At 50.9% G+C, this 19,413-nt stretch overlaps 1 protein-coding gene across 1 annotated transcript in view; it reads left to right on the top strand.

Moving 5' to 3' along the window:
* Positions 1–19,413, top strand: part of CCDC33 (coiled-coil domain containing 33) — a gene marked incomplete at both ends in the record, with an annotated part of 91,659 nt that overhangs the window by 9,996 nt on the left and 62,250 nt on the right. Inside the window, 5 exons of the mRNA XM_084880291.1 lie at positions 4,033–4,166; positions 7,861–7,970; positions 9,486–9,593; positions 12,195–12,286; positions 13,402–13,522. Coding sequence (XP_084736417.1) covers positions 4,033–4,166; positions 7,861–7,970; positions 9,486–9,593; positions 12,195–12,286; positions 13,402–13,522 — 565 coding nt within the window. The remainder of the gene's footprint in view (positions 1–4,032; positions 4,167–7,860; positions 7,971–9,485; positions 9,594–12,194; positions 12,287–13,401; positions 13,523–19,413) is intronic.

The raw sequence follows: 19,413 nt of genomic DNA, 5'->3' as shown, positions 1-19,413 counted from the left end.
AGAGAGAGAGAGAGAGAGAGAGAGAGAGAGAGAGAGAGAAACATTAATGTGTGAGAGAAACATCAATCAGTTGCCTCTTGACAGGGGATTAAACCCACAACCCCAGGCATGTGCCCTGACCATGAATCAAACTAGTGACCTTTTGGTGCACAGTATGATGCTCAACCAACTGAGCCACCAAGCTCAGGCTGAAGTAGTATTAATCTGAACCTGTTTTCCCACCTCCAAGTTTCCTAGGTGAGCTAGCAACAGGGCTATGGTGAACTAGGTCAAAAGGTCACAAAACCTCTCATTTTACCACGGCCCATCTAAAGGCTCTGCCTAGCAGGATCCTTCTCAGTCTGCCTTCCCTGGGAGCATCCTTCTGGTCTTTTAAGATTCAGGGGTCTGCCCAGTCGGGAACCCAGCAGCCAAACTTGGTGTCTGGGATTGGCATTTAGGAAAAGCCAGGTGGCCTGCATCCTGGGTTTCCAAAGTCCTGCCCTGGAGGAGGCCAGACCTTGACAGTTGTTCATGCTCTGAGGCTTTGAGGAGTGTGAAAGACCAAGAGGACAGGCTGGGCGGGTGCTGGAAGGCAGCTTGAGGGCTGCAGATGGGGATAGGGTCAGAGATCTGGTACATTGTAGCACAAAAACCTCTCTGGAGCAGCACGGGCGTGTGTGTGTGTGGGGGGGGGGGGGGGGGAGGGTCAAGTACAGTGGCACACAAGTTCCATCCCTGATTTGTGTGCCTTGTCAGGTGGTCAGAGGTCTGAGGAGGGTGAGGGTGGCTCCAGAGCCTATGCACCATCCATCAATGTCCTGTACTTTTCCACCGCTGACCTCTGCTCACAGCAGCAGCTCCTGGGAGCCAGACCACACATTTGCCTTAGTTATGACCTCACAGAAAGGCAGCAAAGTCCTTTGTCTTTCCTCTCAGTGACAACTGGGCTTGGGCCTGGCCTCCACAGGGCCACGTGGCTAGAGTTTGTCAGACACATACATACCCCTCCAGCACTCAGCCAGGTGTGGGGGTTACATTTCCCAGCAGCTTTAGACCTAGGACTGCTGCACTGTGCCTCTGAACCCTCCCCACCATGGCTGGTTTAAGTCTGAGCCCCAGGACAGCGACATGGCCAACAAGCAGCTCTCCCAGGCCCAGCTAGAGGCCAGGCCAGAGCTCTAGAGACAGAGAGGGAGGGCATCACCTTGCAGATGCTGTGTGGAAGCAGGTCTTGGAGAGGCCCCTGGGCTCTGAGATAACCGGAGACCTGACTCCCTCAGGGACCTAAGGGTCCTAGAACTTGGCCTCCCATGTGTCCAGCTGTAGGCACAGAATAGGGGCTGGGAGGAGGGCATGAGCTGGTCCCCTTCTCTACTTCTGTGTGGAATCAGAGGCCCCTCTAGTTCATTTTCTAGAATAACATCAAGACCTAGAGGAGTCAGCTGTGCCAGGAAAAGCCATTATCCTGACAGCCTCTCTCCACTTGCTAAAAGCTCTCTCCTTCCCCTGGGGCCTCCCCCTCCCCCCCCCCCCCCCCCCCCCCAAGACTTATTTCATCTCCATTCACCTAGCCCTGACCCACCTCTCTGGTGTGGAAGGAAGGAGAGGTGCTTGCTTAACTCTTTCTGTGCCTGAGTGAAGTCAGCTCCTTTGGCCTTGCTCATGGTCCTTCCTGTCTCTTTCCACCTACTGTTCCTCCTGCGAGACACCCAGGAGCTTATATAGGGAAGGGAAGAGGACAAGAGGCCAAAACTAACAGGAGGATGAAAGACAGCTGACAACATGGTCATGAGTTCTAACCTGGATCTATCACTGCACTTCTTGTGACTTAAGGCCTTCACTCTCCCTTGGTTCTGTCTTCTTAGTGCACTGGGAGGCCCCCAGGGGGTAAAATAAAAACAAAACAAAACAAAACAAAACAAAACTGTGCATGGTGCAGGAGCTTTGAGGCTTTGAGTAGTGTTTAGGGTGTAGAAGGGCTGACTTCCTCCTTCCACAGCTTCCTGGAGTATCCCCTCCCTAAGTTTTTCCATGGAAGAGTGGAGGCGAGCATCCTTCAGGCAATGCACAGAGCAGGCGGACAAGAGTGGGTAAGAGGCTGCTTTGAGTTCGAGGCCTCTGACTTTGAGGGCAGCTGTTAGGGGAGAGAAGCAGAATACAGCAGCAGGGTTATGATTGCACCCTTCAGTTAGCAGATGTAGAGCCTGAGGGAGGGACCTGAGGGTGGGGCAGGCTGAGCTCCAGGCCCTCCAACAGTGATGCCTTCTCCTCTCAAGCCTGACAGCCCCCTTGGCAGGGTGGGCCCTGAGTCTGAGGAGGGCTCCAGCTCTCTGGGAGACCCAGCCCTGCTCCCCTCAGCTCTCCATCAGAGCTCCCCCACTCCCCTCCATGTAGCCCTCAGTCAGGTCCCATTGAGAAACACCCAGGTTGTTTATACCACAAATGAGAGACTATCAGCTCTGGGCCTTCCTCTGCAGGAGCTTCCCACTTTCTCCCCAGCCCTTCCAAGTACCCTTCAGGGAAACAACTCAGAGAGGGTGTGTGATTGGGCCAGGAGATAAACTGTGGGCTCAAAACCACCTCTATGTGGCTAAAAGCCTCTACTCTTTCTAGGACTTCAGCCAAAAACCTCACTTGTAAACAATGGGAGACACCAGGTCAGAGACAATTAAAATTATTATTTTTTAACACTTTATGGTATTTAACAGTGTGGCAGGCACTTTACACATATTTCACTTCATGCACACAACTACCCTGCATTTTTCATCCCCATTCACATGAAAGAAAGAAGACACAGCAAGATTACATACCTTGACCAAAGTCAGACTAGTAGAGTATAGAGCTGGGATTTGGAACCCAGATAGTCTGAATCAGGGACCCTATTTAGGACCCATACAGCCCCTCAGTCAAAGCAGAAGGGGAGCTTGGAGATGGGGCTCCCACAAGATTGCTCATCCGCAGGAGCCGGGTTGTGACAAGGAGAGAACAGGGAGTCAGGCTACTGTATCACTCGAGTCCAGAGCATGGAGGGAGCAGTGAGGGCCAGGAAGCCAGCATGCTTTCTGGAGGAAAGGAACAAGCTGGGCTGGGAAGGACCACAGGCGGTGCTGCTAACACCTGGGGCAGATTGACTCCCATGCCCCACGCTCCCTTTGGGGACTTCTGGGAGTGGGGCCAAGACTGGTGAGGACACCAGCTCTGCTCTTTGCCATGCGGTGCTGTTTGTGCACCCAAGTGTGTGGTAAGGCTTCCCCTGCCACTCACTCTCCAATGACCCCTTACCTGTGACTGCCACACCATTACAGCTCGACATAAAAACCTCCTCAGCAGAACACATATTAACTCTCTCACTGAGCTGTTTGATGGCTCTGGATCTCAGGGATTCTTGTCCCAGGGACCTGTGAGATGCACTGGGATGCAGGGGGCCCAAGCTCCAGCTTACCTTGGACAGCCTCGCATTGGGCCACCTGTGAGTGCTTGAGGGCCAGAAACTCTCCACCCCACCCTGCCCCATGCCCAGGGCCCAGTACACAGTGGGTGCTACAGAAGGCATGTGTGTGCTCCATTGGAAGATTTCAGAGCTGGGGGAGCTGGACCAGAAGCTTAGGGAAGTGAAGGGCAGCCAGGCAGTACCACACAGCCACCCTGCCCGAGGGCTTCCTCCCACCAAACAGAGCCTAGAGAAGATGGTCAAGATGATAATGGAGTCTGTGTACACAAGCGCCTCCTGGGGAGCCCTGCACTGGCAGAGGCGGGAAGACAGACAGGCAAGGTGTCCCCCCCATTCCCACCCCATTCTGAGCTCTGGTGCCTTCGTCCATGTGAAGCCTCAGGGGTGACCAGCGAGACAGTGTGGTCTCCGGAGCAGGCAGGGCAGCAGAAAACAAACCTGGTTCTCCCTGGGCCTGAGATGACATGAGTGTCTGCCTGGGAAAGAGATCTTCCTGCCCTGTCCACTCCTTGCTCAGATTTATGGACTGTGCAGTCAGGATGGGTGAGGAGCAGGCAGGGCACCTTCCCTCTCACTCAGCCTACTCCTTCCCTCCCCAGGAAAACCACGTCTGAGGAAGCAAAGAACCAGGACTCCAAGGCAGTCACATCTGTGACCTCAGAGCCTACCAAAGCCCCCATCTGGGGTGACACAGTCACAGTGGAGATCCAAGCTGAGGATGTGGGACAAGAAGGTAAGATAGGGGGCTGGGTGGGGCCCTGTGTGTGTGGAAGGGGGTAGTAACTCCCTCTCAACTCGGCTGGAAGCCACCTGAATGCCTCCTTGGGGGCTCAGTTAAAAGCACTTTAAACAAGAAAATTATAATACTGTCATTCCTCATCTACCTAGCCTACTGGAAAAATGAGTTATCCTACATAAACAAATTTTCTAGATGATGGAAGCTAATCTTTTTTATGACCATTGTTGTTATTTCCATGGTAGTTATTGCTGCATTTCCCACTGGCACAGCACATCACAGTTTCCTGGCACACCCCAAGTATCTCTTAGAGGAGTGGCACATGAGAGGAACAATGCTGCTCCCACTGCTTAGATGAGAACACTGGGGTTCAAGGAACTTAAGTAACTGGCTCAAACTCAAGCCACCAGTAAGTGGAGAATGGAGGGACTTGGCATCCATGCGCTCACTGTAGGTCCAGTATTTTAGCTGTTTTCATACACGGCTTCTTATCATGCCTGGTCCTGCCCAGCGCTGTCTACAGTATGTTCCTGTGCTTCCAAGGGTCGGTATCTGCTCTCAGAAACTGCCTGACATTCCTCACTCCTCCACCCCAGAAGCCTTTCCAGTCCCATGTCCTGACAAATTTGAACACTGCAGGCAATTTGAGGTACCAGTGTGCACGCATGCGTGTGTATACTTATGCTTTCTCCTTTGAAAGCCTGAGCAGGTGAGAGCTCTAGTCTCTGGTCTTATCTAGTATTTAGTCAGAAGAACTTCATAGGTGGTCCTTCTCTCAGGTGACAGGCTTTCCTTCCTCCTTGAAACCTCACCACTCCCCACAAAGAGCAGAAAACCAGTTGTGAAGACAATGAATGGGGAGAGAGAAAAAAGATTGAGGAGGGACATAAATAAAAAGGAAAGAGGCTAGTCTTGGGTCAAGCCAGAGGACTGTTTTCCACCATAAAGGGTGAGGTGGGGCTGTTGGGATGATATGAAAAAAATGTGAAAGAGGAAAAAATTGACCTAGGACTTCATACAAATGCAGGTGTGTCCCTATCTTTGTGAATGTCTGCATGCTGGTTCATGTGTATGTATGAACATCATGTTTGTTCAAAAATGTGCTTGTGACTGTGCCTGTAGGCAAGTGTGTCTGTGTGTGCAGAGTGTGTGTGTGTATGTGTAGTTGTGTGTGTGTGTGTATGCCTGCATCTGTGTGACTGTGGCAAGTGAATCTGGACTGGGATCCCACCTGGGCTTTACGCAGCTGGGGTAACACAAGAAAGCATGTGATGGGTGGCCTCAAGCCTATCTTTGCAGCAGAAAGTGAAGCAGGGTTCACTGTAGGAGGGACAGGACGGGGGGTGGGGGGAGCCTGCCCCCACAGGCAGGGAATATTGGCAGACACCTCTTTTCATATTGAAGTAGCTGGATGCTGGTTGGAAATGATTGCTGTGGTGATGTCTACAGTGGGAGGGTTGGGGAGATGGAGGACCAGCCAAGAGGTGGAGGAAGGGTGGAAGGGGGGGAGGTAACTCAGTGATGTGCTAATGCACATGTGTCAAACACAAGGCCCGCGGGCGAAATCCAGCCCGCCAGGCCTTCCAATGTGGCCCGCACCGCGCTGTCATCACTGCACTCCGCTGTCAGTTTATGACATTGTCAGTTTATGACTGTTCAGTAAACCATTCAGCCCGCGATTTAGGCTGGATTTTAGATTTTTGGCCCCTTCTCTGATTGAGTTCGACACCCCTATGCTAATGAAAAGCAAAGAAAGGCGGGGGGGGGGGGGGGGGCGGGGAGGGGGGTCTCGGGGAGAGCGCAGTTTCAGACCCTGTGTCAGGGCCAAAGCAGGCTGGCAGTAGAAATAGCTCACTGGCCTCATGAGAGCTGTTGAAGCATGTTTGTAGCATAGGGACAGGAACAGGGAGGTATGACTGTCAACTCACCCCAATTCCAGCTCATCTTCTGGCTGCCCACACAGAGATTAGGGTTGGGGAGGGGGGAGGTAGGGCACTCACCCCTTGCTTGACCTCAGCAAATTCCAACTGGATATGGGGGCTTAGAGCCCATGGGTAATGGCCATGCGGGGCTGCAGCCTCCACAGCTACTATTGTAGCTGGAATCCCCCAGCTGAGTCTTCTCAATCTGCTCAGGCTGAGTGAATGTATGGAGCACTACAGAGGGTTAACAAGGAGGAAAGTAATGGTAGCTACAAGGAGCACTTGCTTAGAATTTTATAGCTTGAAAAACACATTCTCCTCTCTATAACAAGATTAGGAGAGGGACAGCGGTTTTCTTTTTAAAGTTTTAACATTTTGCAGAGCAGGAACATGAAGCTCAGAGAGGTTAAGTGACTGGCTAAATGTCACAGAGCAAGTTTGTATATTGGTACTAGGACCCAGACTTGCTTACTTCAACTCCCTTGATTTATTCTAGTTTCTTCAAGGCAACCTCAAATCCTTTTAGTGCACAGTTTCCCCCTCCCCTTTGAGTGTGAATCCCATGTGGCTAGCTTTGAGGGAATATGGCAAGTGTCTTTCCCTCTCTGTGTCCAGGGTAGCTTTGGGAAGAAAGAGAGTGAAAGTAACCAGTAAAGCTTTCAGCTTCCACCTACACTCCCTAATCCAAAGGACTCACCCTGCTTCCAGTCTGCCTAGCCTACAGAACAGGTACCTGTTCCTGGTTCTGAAATGTCAGAGGCTAAGAGAGTTACACAAGAGTACACTTGTCCACTTCAAGCCTCTCTCCCATTATTCTCTAGATCTCTCTTTTAACTTCTTTCCTCCTCCATCTCCCTCAATACTTCTCACTCCTTTATACACCCTTCTACTCCTTTCCTATCTCCACAGCTCTCATCCTCTTCAAATGATAGACTTCCAGAGTAGAAAATGTCTCGCCAAATTCAGCCTCTTCCATCAGCCTTTTACTAGCTGTGTGATATTGATCAAGTCATATAACCTCTCTGAGATCCAGTGGCCATGTTTAAAAAAACAGATAGTTATTCCTTCTTACTTAAGGGTGAGGATTTGTTGGAATAGGCTCAGGAGCACCCATCCCCATGCCTGGCACACAGTAGGTACTCACTAAGAAGTACTGCTATGACTATTCCAACATCATTGGTGATCTCCTTGAATTTTATCCAAAGTTTATGCATTTTTATGGCAAAATATAGTGTCTTTAGGGGGAGTTTTCTAAATGCATCATTCTTAGTGTTTAGTTTTCATGTAGTTGGAATAGACTTTTACTGACAGTTGTATTGAAGATTTCTTGAGCAGATTTCTTTTCCCCATTTGCAAAATGTGAGAGAAAGTCCCTGCCTAAGGAACAGATGAGAGTGTTTGTGACCAAGGGGAGGAGCCTTATTCCTGGAAAGGGGTACTATTCTTACTTGCTTGTGTGTCTCTGAGCATACACATGTATATCTCTGCTATGGGGGCTGGGCTCATTTCTGCATGTGTCCATCCCTGAGCTGGAAGTTTCTAGACCAACTAGATGAGAATGGCATCTTTGGGTTCTAGCAGTGCTTAGCATAGAGCCTTATCCTGTGCGGGGCTCAGGCAGTGCTTGTGATGTGTGCATGCGTGCCTGTGTGTGGATTCCTCAGTGTGGCCCCTGCTCCCTACTCTCAGCAATGTCTCTCAACTCAGAGGGAGGGATAGTGGTCAGCTAAGCCTGATCCTAACTCTGTGCTCTATTTTTCTCTTTCCAGATGTGGTCCTTAAAGTGGTGGACAACAACAAAAAAGAGGAGCTGCTGTCCTATCAAATCCCCATCAAGTACTTGCGTGTCTTCCACCCCTACCACTTTGACCTGGTGAAGGTGAGTCAGAGCCCTTCACTCTGGCCCACATGGGCCTGGGACAGGTAGGGGGGGAGCCCCCAGTCATTCTCTCATAGTGACTCTAGGCATCCATGCCCACCCTGCAGTAAGACCAGTCTAGGACCTTGTGGGGCTCAGGAAACACAGCAAATAGACAGGAATGTTATCCATAAAAAAAATTGGAATTCTCCAAATTGATCTTCATAAAACAGCCAAAATGGCATAGAATATCTACCACATTAAATGAATATACCAACTGAAAATGCACTCTGATTTCATATATGTTGAAAGAGAAAGAGTATATCTAAAAATAAATTTCATACAGTATTTGCAAAGCACCTGCTATGTTCCAGGTCCTGGGTTATATGGTATACACAACATCTCTAATTCTCAAGATGAATTCTACTTTGCATATATAGGACTGAGACTCAGGAGAGAGAATCCTTTTATCCTGAATCACAGAGCAAGTGAAGTGCAGAGTCAAGTGTGAATCCAGGTGACACCATCTCCCAACCAGTTCACTCCGTGCTGCCTCCACATGCTACCTTGGCAGGAGGAAGCCTGAAGAGAGCTGTAGTATATGGGAGATAAGGTGTTCCCTGGAATGCACCCAGCTAGTGGGCCTCGGGCCACTCATTTTATTCTGAGCATCCTAGGCCAGCTCCCCTGCCTACCCCCCCTTCCCAGAGCTGATTGCTGGAAAGGAGAATTTCCTCTCTCATTGCTCAAGTACTTATTAAGCACCTACTGTGTGCCAGACACTGGGCCAATGAAAAGCAGAAGCATCATTTCTCTCTCTTCCACTGTGCACTCCAGTTCCCTACAGTGGTTCAGAGTAAAGAACAATGTGAAATTGAATTGTTGGGTTCTTCTTTCAGGTCTTCTGCTTGCTAGCTATATATACATAGGAAGCTGCTTAACCCCCTGGGTCTCCATTTCTCATCAACAAAACTAAGATAATATGCCTCCTAACATGGCCTTTTGGAGAATCAAATACAGCACATAGTAGGTGCTCAGTTCAGGCTAGTTCCCTTCCTGCCTCCCTTTCCCAGGCACTGGTACTGACCTCCTTTTCAAATGACTCCTCAACCATAATTTCAGGGGACTGTATGCTCCCTATGCCTAAAGGAGAACCACACACTCAGGACCTCGAATGAGGCAAGGAAGCAAAGTCCAAAGAGATTAGTGACTCATGTGGGAGACTCAGTACTAAAGCTATAGTTCTGGGAGCATCACCCAGGCCTCCTGGCTCTCTATCCAAGCCTAGTTATCACATCTTTACAAAGACAGCTGGCAGGCATGGTCCTTGTGAGGGCAATGAAATATTCAAATAGACAAGCGAAGATTTATTATATTGATCTCCTTGGAAGGGCTCACAGGGAGCCTTTAATTATCAGCGGGGCGCCCCGGTGGAGCAATGCAAATGCTTGTCTGCAGAGGGCTGGATTTATGGCCAGGGTCTGCTTCTTAGTCAAGCTTCTTCTTGTTTGTCTTCTTCCCTCACTCTATTCCCAGCCCACAGAGATTGGGAAAGCCACTGCCAAGACCCAACTGTACGCAACTGTTGTCCGGAAGGGCAGCTTCATCCCCCACCAAGCTGACTGTGACCACAGAGCTCTGGAGGTGCCAGCCTGGGGCCCTTGGGGGCGGGGCAGAAAGGGTCAAATTTTGATGATGTGAAGCAGAGGTGTCTGGGTAAGACTGGGACTTTCAAAATAGCAAAAGTGGTTTGTGAAGAATAGCCTTGGGATGGCAGAGATTATGGAGATGGAGATGAAGATGAAAGATGCCTAACATTATCCAGCACTTTCCAGGCATACAGCCCTGACCGAACCTTGTCTTCCCTCGGTCTGCTTCTCACACACCATGCAGGGAGGGCTACAGGGAGGACAGAGGCTTCCAAAGTGCAATGTCTAAATATCATGGGAGCAGGAAAAGCCCCCACCTTGGCTCATATCTCCTGATTATTTCTCTACCGTTCTGTCCCTCCCAAAGTAGTGACTCCTGACAAAGGGCCTACTTCCCCCAAGTGAAAGTTTTGGGGCCACCCTATATTTCCTTGAATCCTATTTCTGAAGAGCTTTGGCTGGTCTTCTAATTAGGCATTCATTCATTCATTCAATAATTAACTTCCATTAGCCAGGCCAGGCGCAGGCCCTATTCCACACATACCCAACACCATTGTTTTCTATACTAAGCCTTTCACTGCTTTAGGAGAATTAGCGATGCTCCAGGAGGATATAGGCCAAATACCTAAACCCCTCTCCTTTCTCTCTCAGTCTTCAAACTGCCCACTAGTGACAGATTCAAATCCAGCCATTACCTGAATCTGATCAGGATGAAGGCAGGGTGGCCCAAACTTCAGGCTTCCCCTGCCCCTGCCCCTGCCCCTGCCCCTTTCCCTTATCCACCCCATGACAGAGCAATAAGTGTTCTTCAATCCCATTTCACAGTTGAGGCCATGGAGCCTCAAGAGCAGTCTGATACGGGAGCACAGATCTCCTGGCCCACACATCTGCTTCCCCATAGCCACTTCATGGATGCCAGCATGTATCAGACCTGTAGGCAGCTTCTGCACCCCTCACCCTCTTCAATCATGCCCTTTCATGCCCTCACCTTGACCTGCAGGGGCTCACTATGGATCAGCCATCCCATGTAGAGTCTGGGCTCCTCTGCCCTTCAGTGCCCTCCCCTGCCCCAGAATAGATGTCTTCCCTATAGGCTCCTGGGGGCATACCAGAAAGGACAGTGGGAGAAGAAATTGCTCCTATTCCTTACAGGGCTGTCATGAGCAGGTGTGCTTGGGCACCTGAATCATTCAACACCTGACCATTCAGCCCAGAACAGTGATAAATTAGTTCCCCCCCTTCATCTTTCAGACCCCCGTCTTAGCCCTTACACCTGTTGGAGTCCCTGTAAGCAATAGAGCTTGACAGCATTCCAGCAAAATCCCTCAGGCCCAGACTCCCACCCCCATCCCAAGTTTGAAATGCCAAAATTAGAGATTTCATCATTTGAATTTGAAGAAGGGACTCAGTCTTCAGAGGCCCCCAAAGCTGACAGTCTGTAAGCACTATTTTAAATCCTTATCAGCTCACAGCTGGCAGCCAGCTGAGATGGGTCAGGAAGGTCCCAACCAAGGGGCTTAGGAGAGAGAGCTGAGGGTGGAGGGGAGAAAGGGGAGCCACCTCATGGATGCTAGCATGTGTCCAGAATAAGTCCCTACTCCTAGGCACTCTCCTCCCTTTGAAGATCAGAACTAAAAGGACCAGGGAAATTATGGTCAACCCCTCAGTGTACAAGTTAGGACATTAAGGCCCAGAGTGGAGCAGGGACTGGCCGCAATGACTTAATGGCCCAGACTTAGTAAATGGCTGAGCTAGAGTAGACCTATAGCAAGGATCCCCCCCAACCTCCAAGACTAGCTCAACCCAGCCCTCTCCCTGAGGCCACTGCTATCTTCCTCCCCCTCCTTCCCCTCCCAAGTCTCTATGGTTGTTTCTCTCACCCTCATAAGAACAGTCAGCTTCTTCCTGCCCTTGCCCCCCTTTCCTACTCATTGATGGCATTCATTTATCCACAAACACACATGGGGCTTCTACTCTGAGCCAGGTGCTTTTGCTAAAAACTGGAAATACAGCAGTGAATGAGGTAGATAAGTCCCTGCCCCTGTGGAGCCTGGGGGGCTAGCAGGAGCTGTGGGCCAAGGGGCAGACAGGCCAGTTTGTGCAGGTCTTGACTATCATGGTAAAAATTATGGCATTTATTCTAAGTGTAGTGGGGGGAAGGGTGGTCACTGCTAAATCTCAAGCAGAGGAATTACTAATCTAATTTCTTTTTAAGACAGCAATTTTGCCACCATGTATCAAATTGCCTGGGAAGGGGGATGGGTTAGGGACAAGAGCAGAGGCCTGTGAGGGGTCAGAGAAGTAAAAGGAGCCACAGGAATTGAGGGCCCAGATCCAGATCAGGAGCTGCCTGGGATGGCAGTGGAGGTATGTGGGACAGAATCCATGTCTTCTCTTGCTGCCCACCCAATGCCTGGCACAGGGCCTGAAGGACAGCAGCCTTAAGCAAAGACCCTAGAGAGGCAGGAGCAGGTGCAGAGGTATGGTGGCAGAAATGAGCCCATATTTGAAAAGAAAGATGGCAGGCAGGCTAGCTAACCATGCTCCGGAGAGAGCTAAAGGCCACCTGGGTTCACTTGCCTCCTTTCTTCCCCAGGTCTTTCTTCAGGGAATAAATGAACCCCTAGTCAACAACCCCAGTCCCATGGTGGTCATTGCCCGGGTGGTTCCCAACTACATGGAGTTTAAGTGAGTAAGGCCCAAGTGTTGTGAGCAAGGAGGGAGGGGGGCAGAATACAGAGGAGAGGGATGGCTAGAACTCTGCTCTCCCCACAAGGCCCTTCCAGCCTCCCCACTGGGACTGAGGACCCAGGAAGCTACCCACAGCCCGTGGAGAGGGGAAGCTCAGACCCCTCCTGAGAGCAGGCTGAGGGGGGTCAGCATACTATGAAGAAAGGTGATCCTCAACCTCTTCATCTTATACCCACCACTCAAGTGGTGGTGTTCCCAAAGGAGGCAGCCTAAGGGTCATCTCAGAACTTCATGACCTTTAGCTTTGCAGAGTCCCCTTCCTTGCCCTCCATGAGGTCTCCCTGGCCACAGCCCCAGCTCACTCCCCTGCCCCCAGACCTCTTTTTAGGTATGAGCATCACAGTCCTCAGGAGGAGATTCAGTCTAGATTGGCCACTGGAGACACACAATGCGGAGAGTTCCCCAGGGAACATGTGCCCTCTGTGACAGCACCATCTCCGGAGCTGTCTGCCTCTGCACTTCCGCTGACTGGTGGTCTGGGAAGATTCCCTGACTCGTCTGCTCCATCTGTTGAGTTCTGACAAACTATGAGCCCTCCTTGTGGATTGGAGAAATGAAGATGCCCTCACTCCCAGACCTCCTGTGAGCTCACACACCACACACACACACACACACACACACACACACACACACACACCCTGAATCCCACCCCTGAGCCTCCATGCCACCCAAGCCTAAACCAGAATGCCACCATGGGGTTGGGCCATTCTCACAAGGTCTTCCAAAGGTGAGGCAGGGATGCCAGACCCATTTTAAAGATGGGCAGCTGGGGCATTCGGATGTCGCCAAGGCCATGGTGCGTCATGGGGAAGGAAACCTGGGAGCTGCATTCCATCCCCTGACCAAGATGCGCTTTCCCAAGGCCCTTACTAGTGATCAGAAGGACAAGGACCATTACCTGTCCTAGGTGGGCCACTGCACTTTCCTCTCACATCAATCCTGAGTCCACTTGGAGGCCCTTGGCTGCCATACAAGGTCAAGAGTGCTGGACACAGGGCTTGAAGGACAGCACTCTTGAGCAGTGCTTGACCCCTGTCTCCTTGCCTCCCCAGGGTCAGTCAGATAAACCAGGATCCAGCCTCCCTGGGGTTGCCCTTCACCCCACTCTCCTTCCCTATTCCATCTGTGATGAACTTCGATGTTCCTCAAGTCAGCCAGAACGGGTGCCCTCAGGTATGGCTTCTTCCCTACTTCACTTCTCACTGGTCCAGTCCTCTAGTAACTCACCTACACAATCATCCAAGCTGTTCACTTGACTATGGAGCTCACCAAATTTGCCATGTGCCTAGGGCTGTGCCGTCTGTGTGCAGAGAAGCGGCCTACAGGGAGCTCTTGGTCTGGTGAAAAGGGTAAACATCAACACCAGATAATAGGTAATCTAATAACAAACCAGGAGAGGCTGCCAGAGCTGTAAAGATCAGAGGAGAGAAGTCAGAGAAAAGACAAATATTGTGATTCCACTTAAATGTGGTATCTAAAGAGGCAAATTCAGAGACGGAAAGTAGAATGGTAGTTGCCAGGGACTGGGGCCAGGGAGAATGGGGAAGTTAGTTTTTAATGGTTTAGAATTTCTGTTCGGGATGTTGGGAAAGTTCTAAAAGTAGGTAATGGCTAAAGTGGTAAGTTTTTGTTGTGTGTATTTCACCACAATAACAATTTGCTTTAATTAGAGGTGAGGGGGATATGAAGCCTGGGCATCGAGCTGCAAGACTTGAGTTTTTAGTGAGGAGTGTTTAGCAGGGCAGGTGGAACAAGAGCACAGGTGTGCAGGAGGGGTGCATGTCTGGGTTGGAGAGGAGGCCAGTGTGTCTGAGTGTACTGGGGAGAGGTGTGCAGAGAATGTCTGAGTCCAGGCAAATGCCCATCTTTTCCATGGTCTGCATTTCAGCAGGAGCTTGCCCCACATGATGTTCCCAACATTCTAGGGGCCTTAAAGAAGACAGCGTGCTTGGGAAGTTCTTCCTGTTGTCTGTCCACCAATGTTCATGGCAAATATAAAATGAGGCATTCTTTCAGAGTCACAATCTTCATTTAAAGGCAAAGACATTTGAAGAAGGTTCGGACGGACATGGACAAGAGTGATGGTGTTAGGAAGGGGTGGAACAAAGGGGGACACTGGGGACAAAGGCTTCAAACCCAAGCCAATCCTTAGCCTGATTTCCCCAGAGTCATCTCACACATGGACCTGCATTTGTTCAGAAAATTATAAACTAATCAGCAGGCAGTCCCAAGGGGCAGGAGGCACTGGCTGCTTTAATGAGTGAACCTCTCCCCACCCCCCGCCCTTCTCTGGCTGCTTTTGCTGCCTGGCTAGTCTGGGTGGCAGAGGTATCCTTTAATACAGAAACTTGCCGCAGTGCCTCTTGCATGTGTGGGACTCAAGGCCAGAGGTCCAGCAATGGCAGAACCCTTGTGGAAGGTCACCCAGTACTATAGCAGTTGGGCCAGGTTGAGAGCTTACTGGCAGCCAGCACAGAGGTGCCCAGGTGCCAGGAGTGAGAGATGAGCTTCTGTGGTAAAGTGAGATTAGGGGGTTAGTGGGCAGAGTCCCACCTGGAAGGAACACCAGTCAGCAATCCTAGGCTCAGAACTCACACAGACCTGCCGTGTCCCCACTCTGAGTTTCAGTTCCCTCTTCTTTCCAGTTGGGCAGGGGGCAATGGGGGAGGAGGGGACGGCACAGGAACCCTAGCATCTGCCTCTCTGACATGTTGGAGTACTGTGATTACCCACCAGCTGCCCACCATGCCAAAGCACTTGGGCAGGGGTTTGAGACTGGACCCACCTCTGTGACTTACTGAGTGACCTTTGGCAAGCTGCTCAATTTCTCTAGACCTACTGATTATTATCTTATTGGACTGTTAGGAAAATGTAGAGGACTAACCTGTGCAAAGTGCCCAAGCCTGGGGTGAAGGTTAAATGGGCTCCATCCTTTTCATAGATGCCCCTCCCTTGATGCCAAATGCCCCCTTTGAGGCCCGTCTGGACATTGCCCTTGTCATGTTTGGCTACAAGTAGCAGGAACCCCAACTCACATGGAGTTAAGTTCTAAGGAAATTTATTGTCATACATTAAAAGGGTCCCCCATGTAGGATGCTGCTAGAATTGGTTGACCTACTGGCTCAGCAGTGTCCTCAGGGACTCGGGATCTTTCCAACACCCCTGAAATGCCATCCTCAGCTGGACAACTCATGGAGGCAAAATGTCTCAGCCTCCCATCTAGACATGACCAAGAATAGAGAAAACGGTTTTAATGAGGAACTTGAAACCTCCCCTGCAAACCCCTCCCCCACAGACCACCCCTCTCATCTCATTGGCCAGAACTAGGTCACATGCATTTCTCTCAGCCAATCCTGAGGAGGAGCATGGCATCACCTTGCAGTCGCTAATGCAGGAGAAGGAGGCATACTGGCCCAAAGTGGGTTCTGTTGGCTAGGAGGGAGGAGAGGAATGGTTGAGAGGTAGATGTCTGTTCACGCCTCTCAGAGCCTGGCAATGATGGTAAAATCTGAGCTCTGATGAGTCTGCCGGACCCAGCACAAGTCTGAGACTTAGGACTTACTCCTACCCTCTTCCCAGAACTTTGAGGGGGAACATTGCCCAACAGGCTGCTCCTATTGGCCTGGCTTGCTACATAGCTGAGGCGGAGCTCCTGGCCAATGAAACAAAAGCAGTGGTGAGAGAAACTGTCTGCACCCAGCATCATCTCCTGTCTCAGCCTCCGAAGCTGGTCTGTACCCAACCTCTCATGGGGCCTCTTATCATCCCACAGATCCTGCCCTAGAGCTGGCCATGCCTCCACTCATGGCCAGGCCTCTCCCATCCATCTTGTCAGAAACAGCCACAATGACCTCCTGCCCAGGACTAGTCCCTTCCACTGGACCTCTTCTCACCCATAAGACAAAGCCCTCACTGTCAGCCACATACACAGGCCTCACTTTCTCTAGTCTCCTGGCTCACTGCTCCAATTCTCAGAGGTATTCTCTAGTTCCACTGGGTAACTGGCTGTTCTCCACACCTGTATCGTCCCCTCTCACCTCTCAGTCTTCACCTCTACTGCACTCTGAGCCTGCATGGTCTTCCTCCTCATTACCAACTACGTGATCTTCCCCAGGTCAGAAATCATTGCTTTTTCTTCCTACACCCTAGCTTCCACAACCTGCAATTTGCTTAGGCCTCTGCATGAATCATGGATGGGTCGGGGGGCTATCCCCTTGGAAGATGATGAACTCTAGAGGAAGCAGGCTCTGGCTGTAGCTCCCCCGTATGCCCTTTAGCATCCCAGAGGCATCAAGCATGGAGAAGCCCCCAGTCAATGTTTGCTGAGTACAATTAATTGACTTTCACCTTCACAGCAAAATATCTATTGTCTCCTTCAATCCTCACAACAGCTCATCAGGACAAGGAGCAGAAAACATTGGAGGGTGACAAATCTGACTACAGAGAGGGAAAGGGACTTGCCAAAGGTTACACAGCAACGTTGAGATAGATCCCAGTCTCTTGGCATCATAGCTCCCTGGAGGTCCCACACTGCATCAGCTGTTGGCAGCTAATCTTCCCAGCATGGCTGTCACAAGCTTGAGCACAACCGGCAGCAGTGTGTGTGGTGTAGGTATGGAGTGGGTGTAGGTGTGGGTGTGAGTGTGGGTATGGGTGTGGGTGTGGAGTGGATGTGGGTGTGGGTGTGGAGTGGGTGTGGGTGTGGGTGTGAGTGTGGTGTGGGTGTGAGTGTGGGTGTGAGTATGGATGTGGTGTGTGGGTGTGGGTGTGATGTGTGTGGGTGTGGGTGTGGGTGTGATGTGGGTGTGGCTGTGGTTGTGGGTGTGGGTGTGATGTGTGTGTGGGTGTGATGTGGGTATGGGTGTGGTTGTGGGTGTGGGTGTAGGTGTGGGTGTGAGTGTGGGTGTGAGTATGGATGTGGTGTGTGGGTGTGGGTGTGATGTGTGTGTGTGTGGGTGTGGGTGTGGGTGTGGGTGTGATGTGGGTGTGGCTGTGGTTGTGGGTGTGGGTGTGATGTGGGTGTGGGTGTGATGTGGGTATGGGTGTGGTTGTGGGTGTGGGTGTTATGTGGGTGTGGGTGTGTGTGTGTGGGTGTGGGTGTGGGTGTGATGTGGGTGTGATGTGGGTGTGGGTGTGTGGGTGTGGGTGTGATGTGGGTGTGGGTGTGGTTGTGGTTGTGGGTGTGATGTGGGTGTGGCTGTGGTTGTGGCCAACCTTGATTCCTTTCCCCTGCCCACTACACATACAGGAGAGGCTCATACACACACACACACACACACACACACACACACTCAATTCTCAGTCTGAAGGGATCTTTTGTTGGGAACCCAATGAGTCCCCTTTTCTGGGGATTCACTGTGTGAAACCATTCAGGAGAGGAGCTGTCAATGCTGGGCAGACAGACACCATTTCCGGCTTTGTGGACCTCATTTGACACGTGACCAGACCACAGAGAGGGCAGCCAGCATCCATTCAATACCCCTCTCCCAGGGTAGAAGCAAGGGATAGGGCAGCGGGGGGCTGAGTCACAGGTCCTTGAGTGCCCAATGCCTGGCAGGTGGTCCAGGCTATTGAATGCCCCTCTGGCACACAGGAGAATCGGGGGCGGGGGGGGGCCTTTGGGACGGCATGGTTTGGCAATCAATCCTAAAAGGTCACTTCCAAGGGCCACTGAACCTAGAAGCAGCTTCTCTAACTGACCTCATGGCCAAGCAGCTGTCTGGGCACTGTACCATCACCTGCTTGCAGGAACACTGCCGTCACCTCAGCCACTGCCTGTGTTCAGGCCCCTCCCCAGGGGAGGGACTGGGCAGACACAGCTGAACCTCCAGCTGAGCCTCAGACTGGAACAGGCACATTACTGTGACAGGCATTAGGGTCCTGCCACTGTGGGGGGAGCAGACCCACTGATGTTTTGTGATCCTCCGTCAATAGCCCTGAAGCCGGTGGTGCGTTTGCGTTGACCTTTCCAGGGATGACTGATTCCAGCGGGAATGGGAGGGGGGTCTCCGCCATTGTTGCTGACAGCCCCTGGCTGGGGCAGAGGCAAGACCGCCAGTAGGAGAGAGCGCACCAATGACTGCCCTGTGCTGGGATGTGCAGGACGGCCTACTGGGGTTATAGGGTGACACCCCCATGTCTCAGTCCCCACTCCCCCCATTCTGGGTTTCCTCCACCTAGAGTCCTCTAGTGTTCCAGGAGCCCTCCACCCAAGCCACCTCCATGTTTTTTGCTGGGCTGTTTTCCCACTCAGACTTTCCTTTTTCCCTTGCTCTGCCGGTCCTCCTTCAGAGCCCTCCACCGGTCCCTCTTCCTACCAGGTGGCTTTTCTGACCACCCCCAGGTGTCACAGACCCTTATTTGGGGACTATAGTTAATGCTGTCTTGTTTCATTGTTTAAATGGCACATGAGCTGCTGCATTAATGTGTTAGCAAACCCCTGAAATTCCGTTGAAGAACTGGCATGGCCTCTGCGAGGAGCTGGTAAGCCTGTGAGGGACAGAGGGGCTGTGACAGGGTAGAGGTCATGTCTGATGTGGCATTTCTGATGCCAGCAGCCATGGGTGTGAATGTTGGTGCAACTCTTTAGGAAAACAGTCTATCCATAAGGAATTTCTTTAACTCAAATTTCTATTTTCGATACTAAGGACACCATTTGAAATGCAGAGAGATATGTCAAAGAACATTCAATGCATGTTATTACAGGAAAAATAGGAAGGGAGAAACCAGGGCACTTGGACATGACAGAATAGCCAATTCTGAGTGACAAATGTTACTTCTGATTGTGGGTATGTTTAAGTAAATTTTTAAAATGGGATGTTAGAATAGCAATCATATACAAAAGAGGCATAGGAAAAGACTAGAAAAATGTACTGTCTTCAGTATAGGAACTTAGGGGATTTTTAATTTTTCTACTTTTCTGTATTTTCCCAAGTTTATTCATTAAGTGTGTGTTGCTTTTATAATTGAGACAAAAGTTTGTGGCATATATAGACATGCACAGAACCCAGTATTCGGACACCCCTTGCTTGGGGAGAAGCTATGGCCCATCATCTGCTCCCACC

This window comes from Pipistrellus hanaki, assembly GCF_964339955.1.
Source record: "Pipistrellus hanaki genome assembly, chromosome: 1".
Taxonomy (NCBI): Eukaryota; Metazoa; Chordata; class Mammalia; order Chiroptera; family Vespertilionidae; genus Pipistrellus; species Pipistrellus hanaki.
This window is presented reverse-complemented; position numbering and strand designations above follow the sequence as displayed.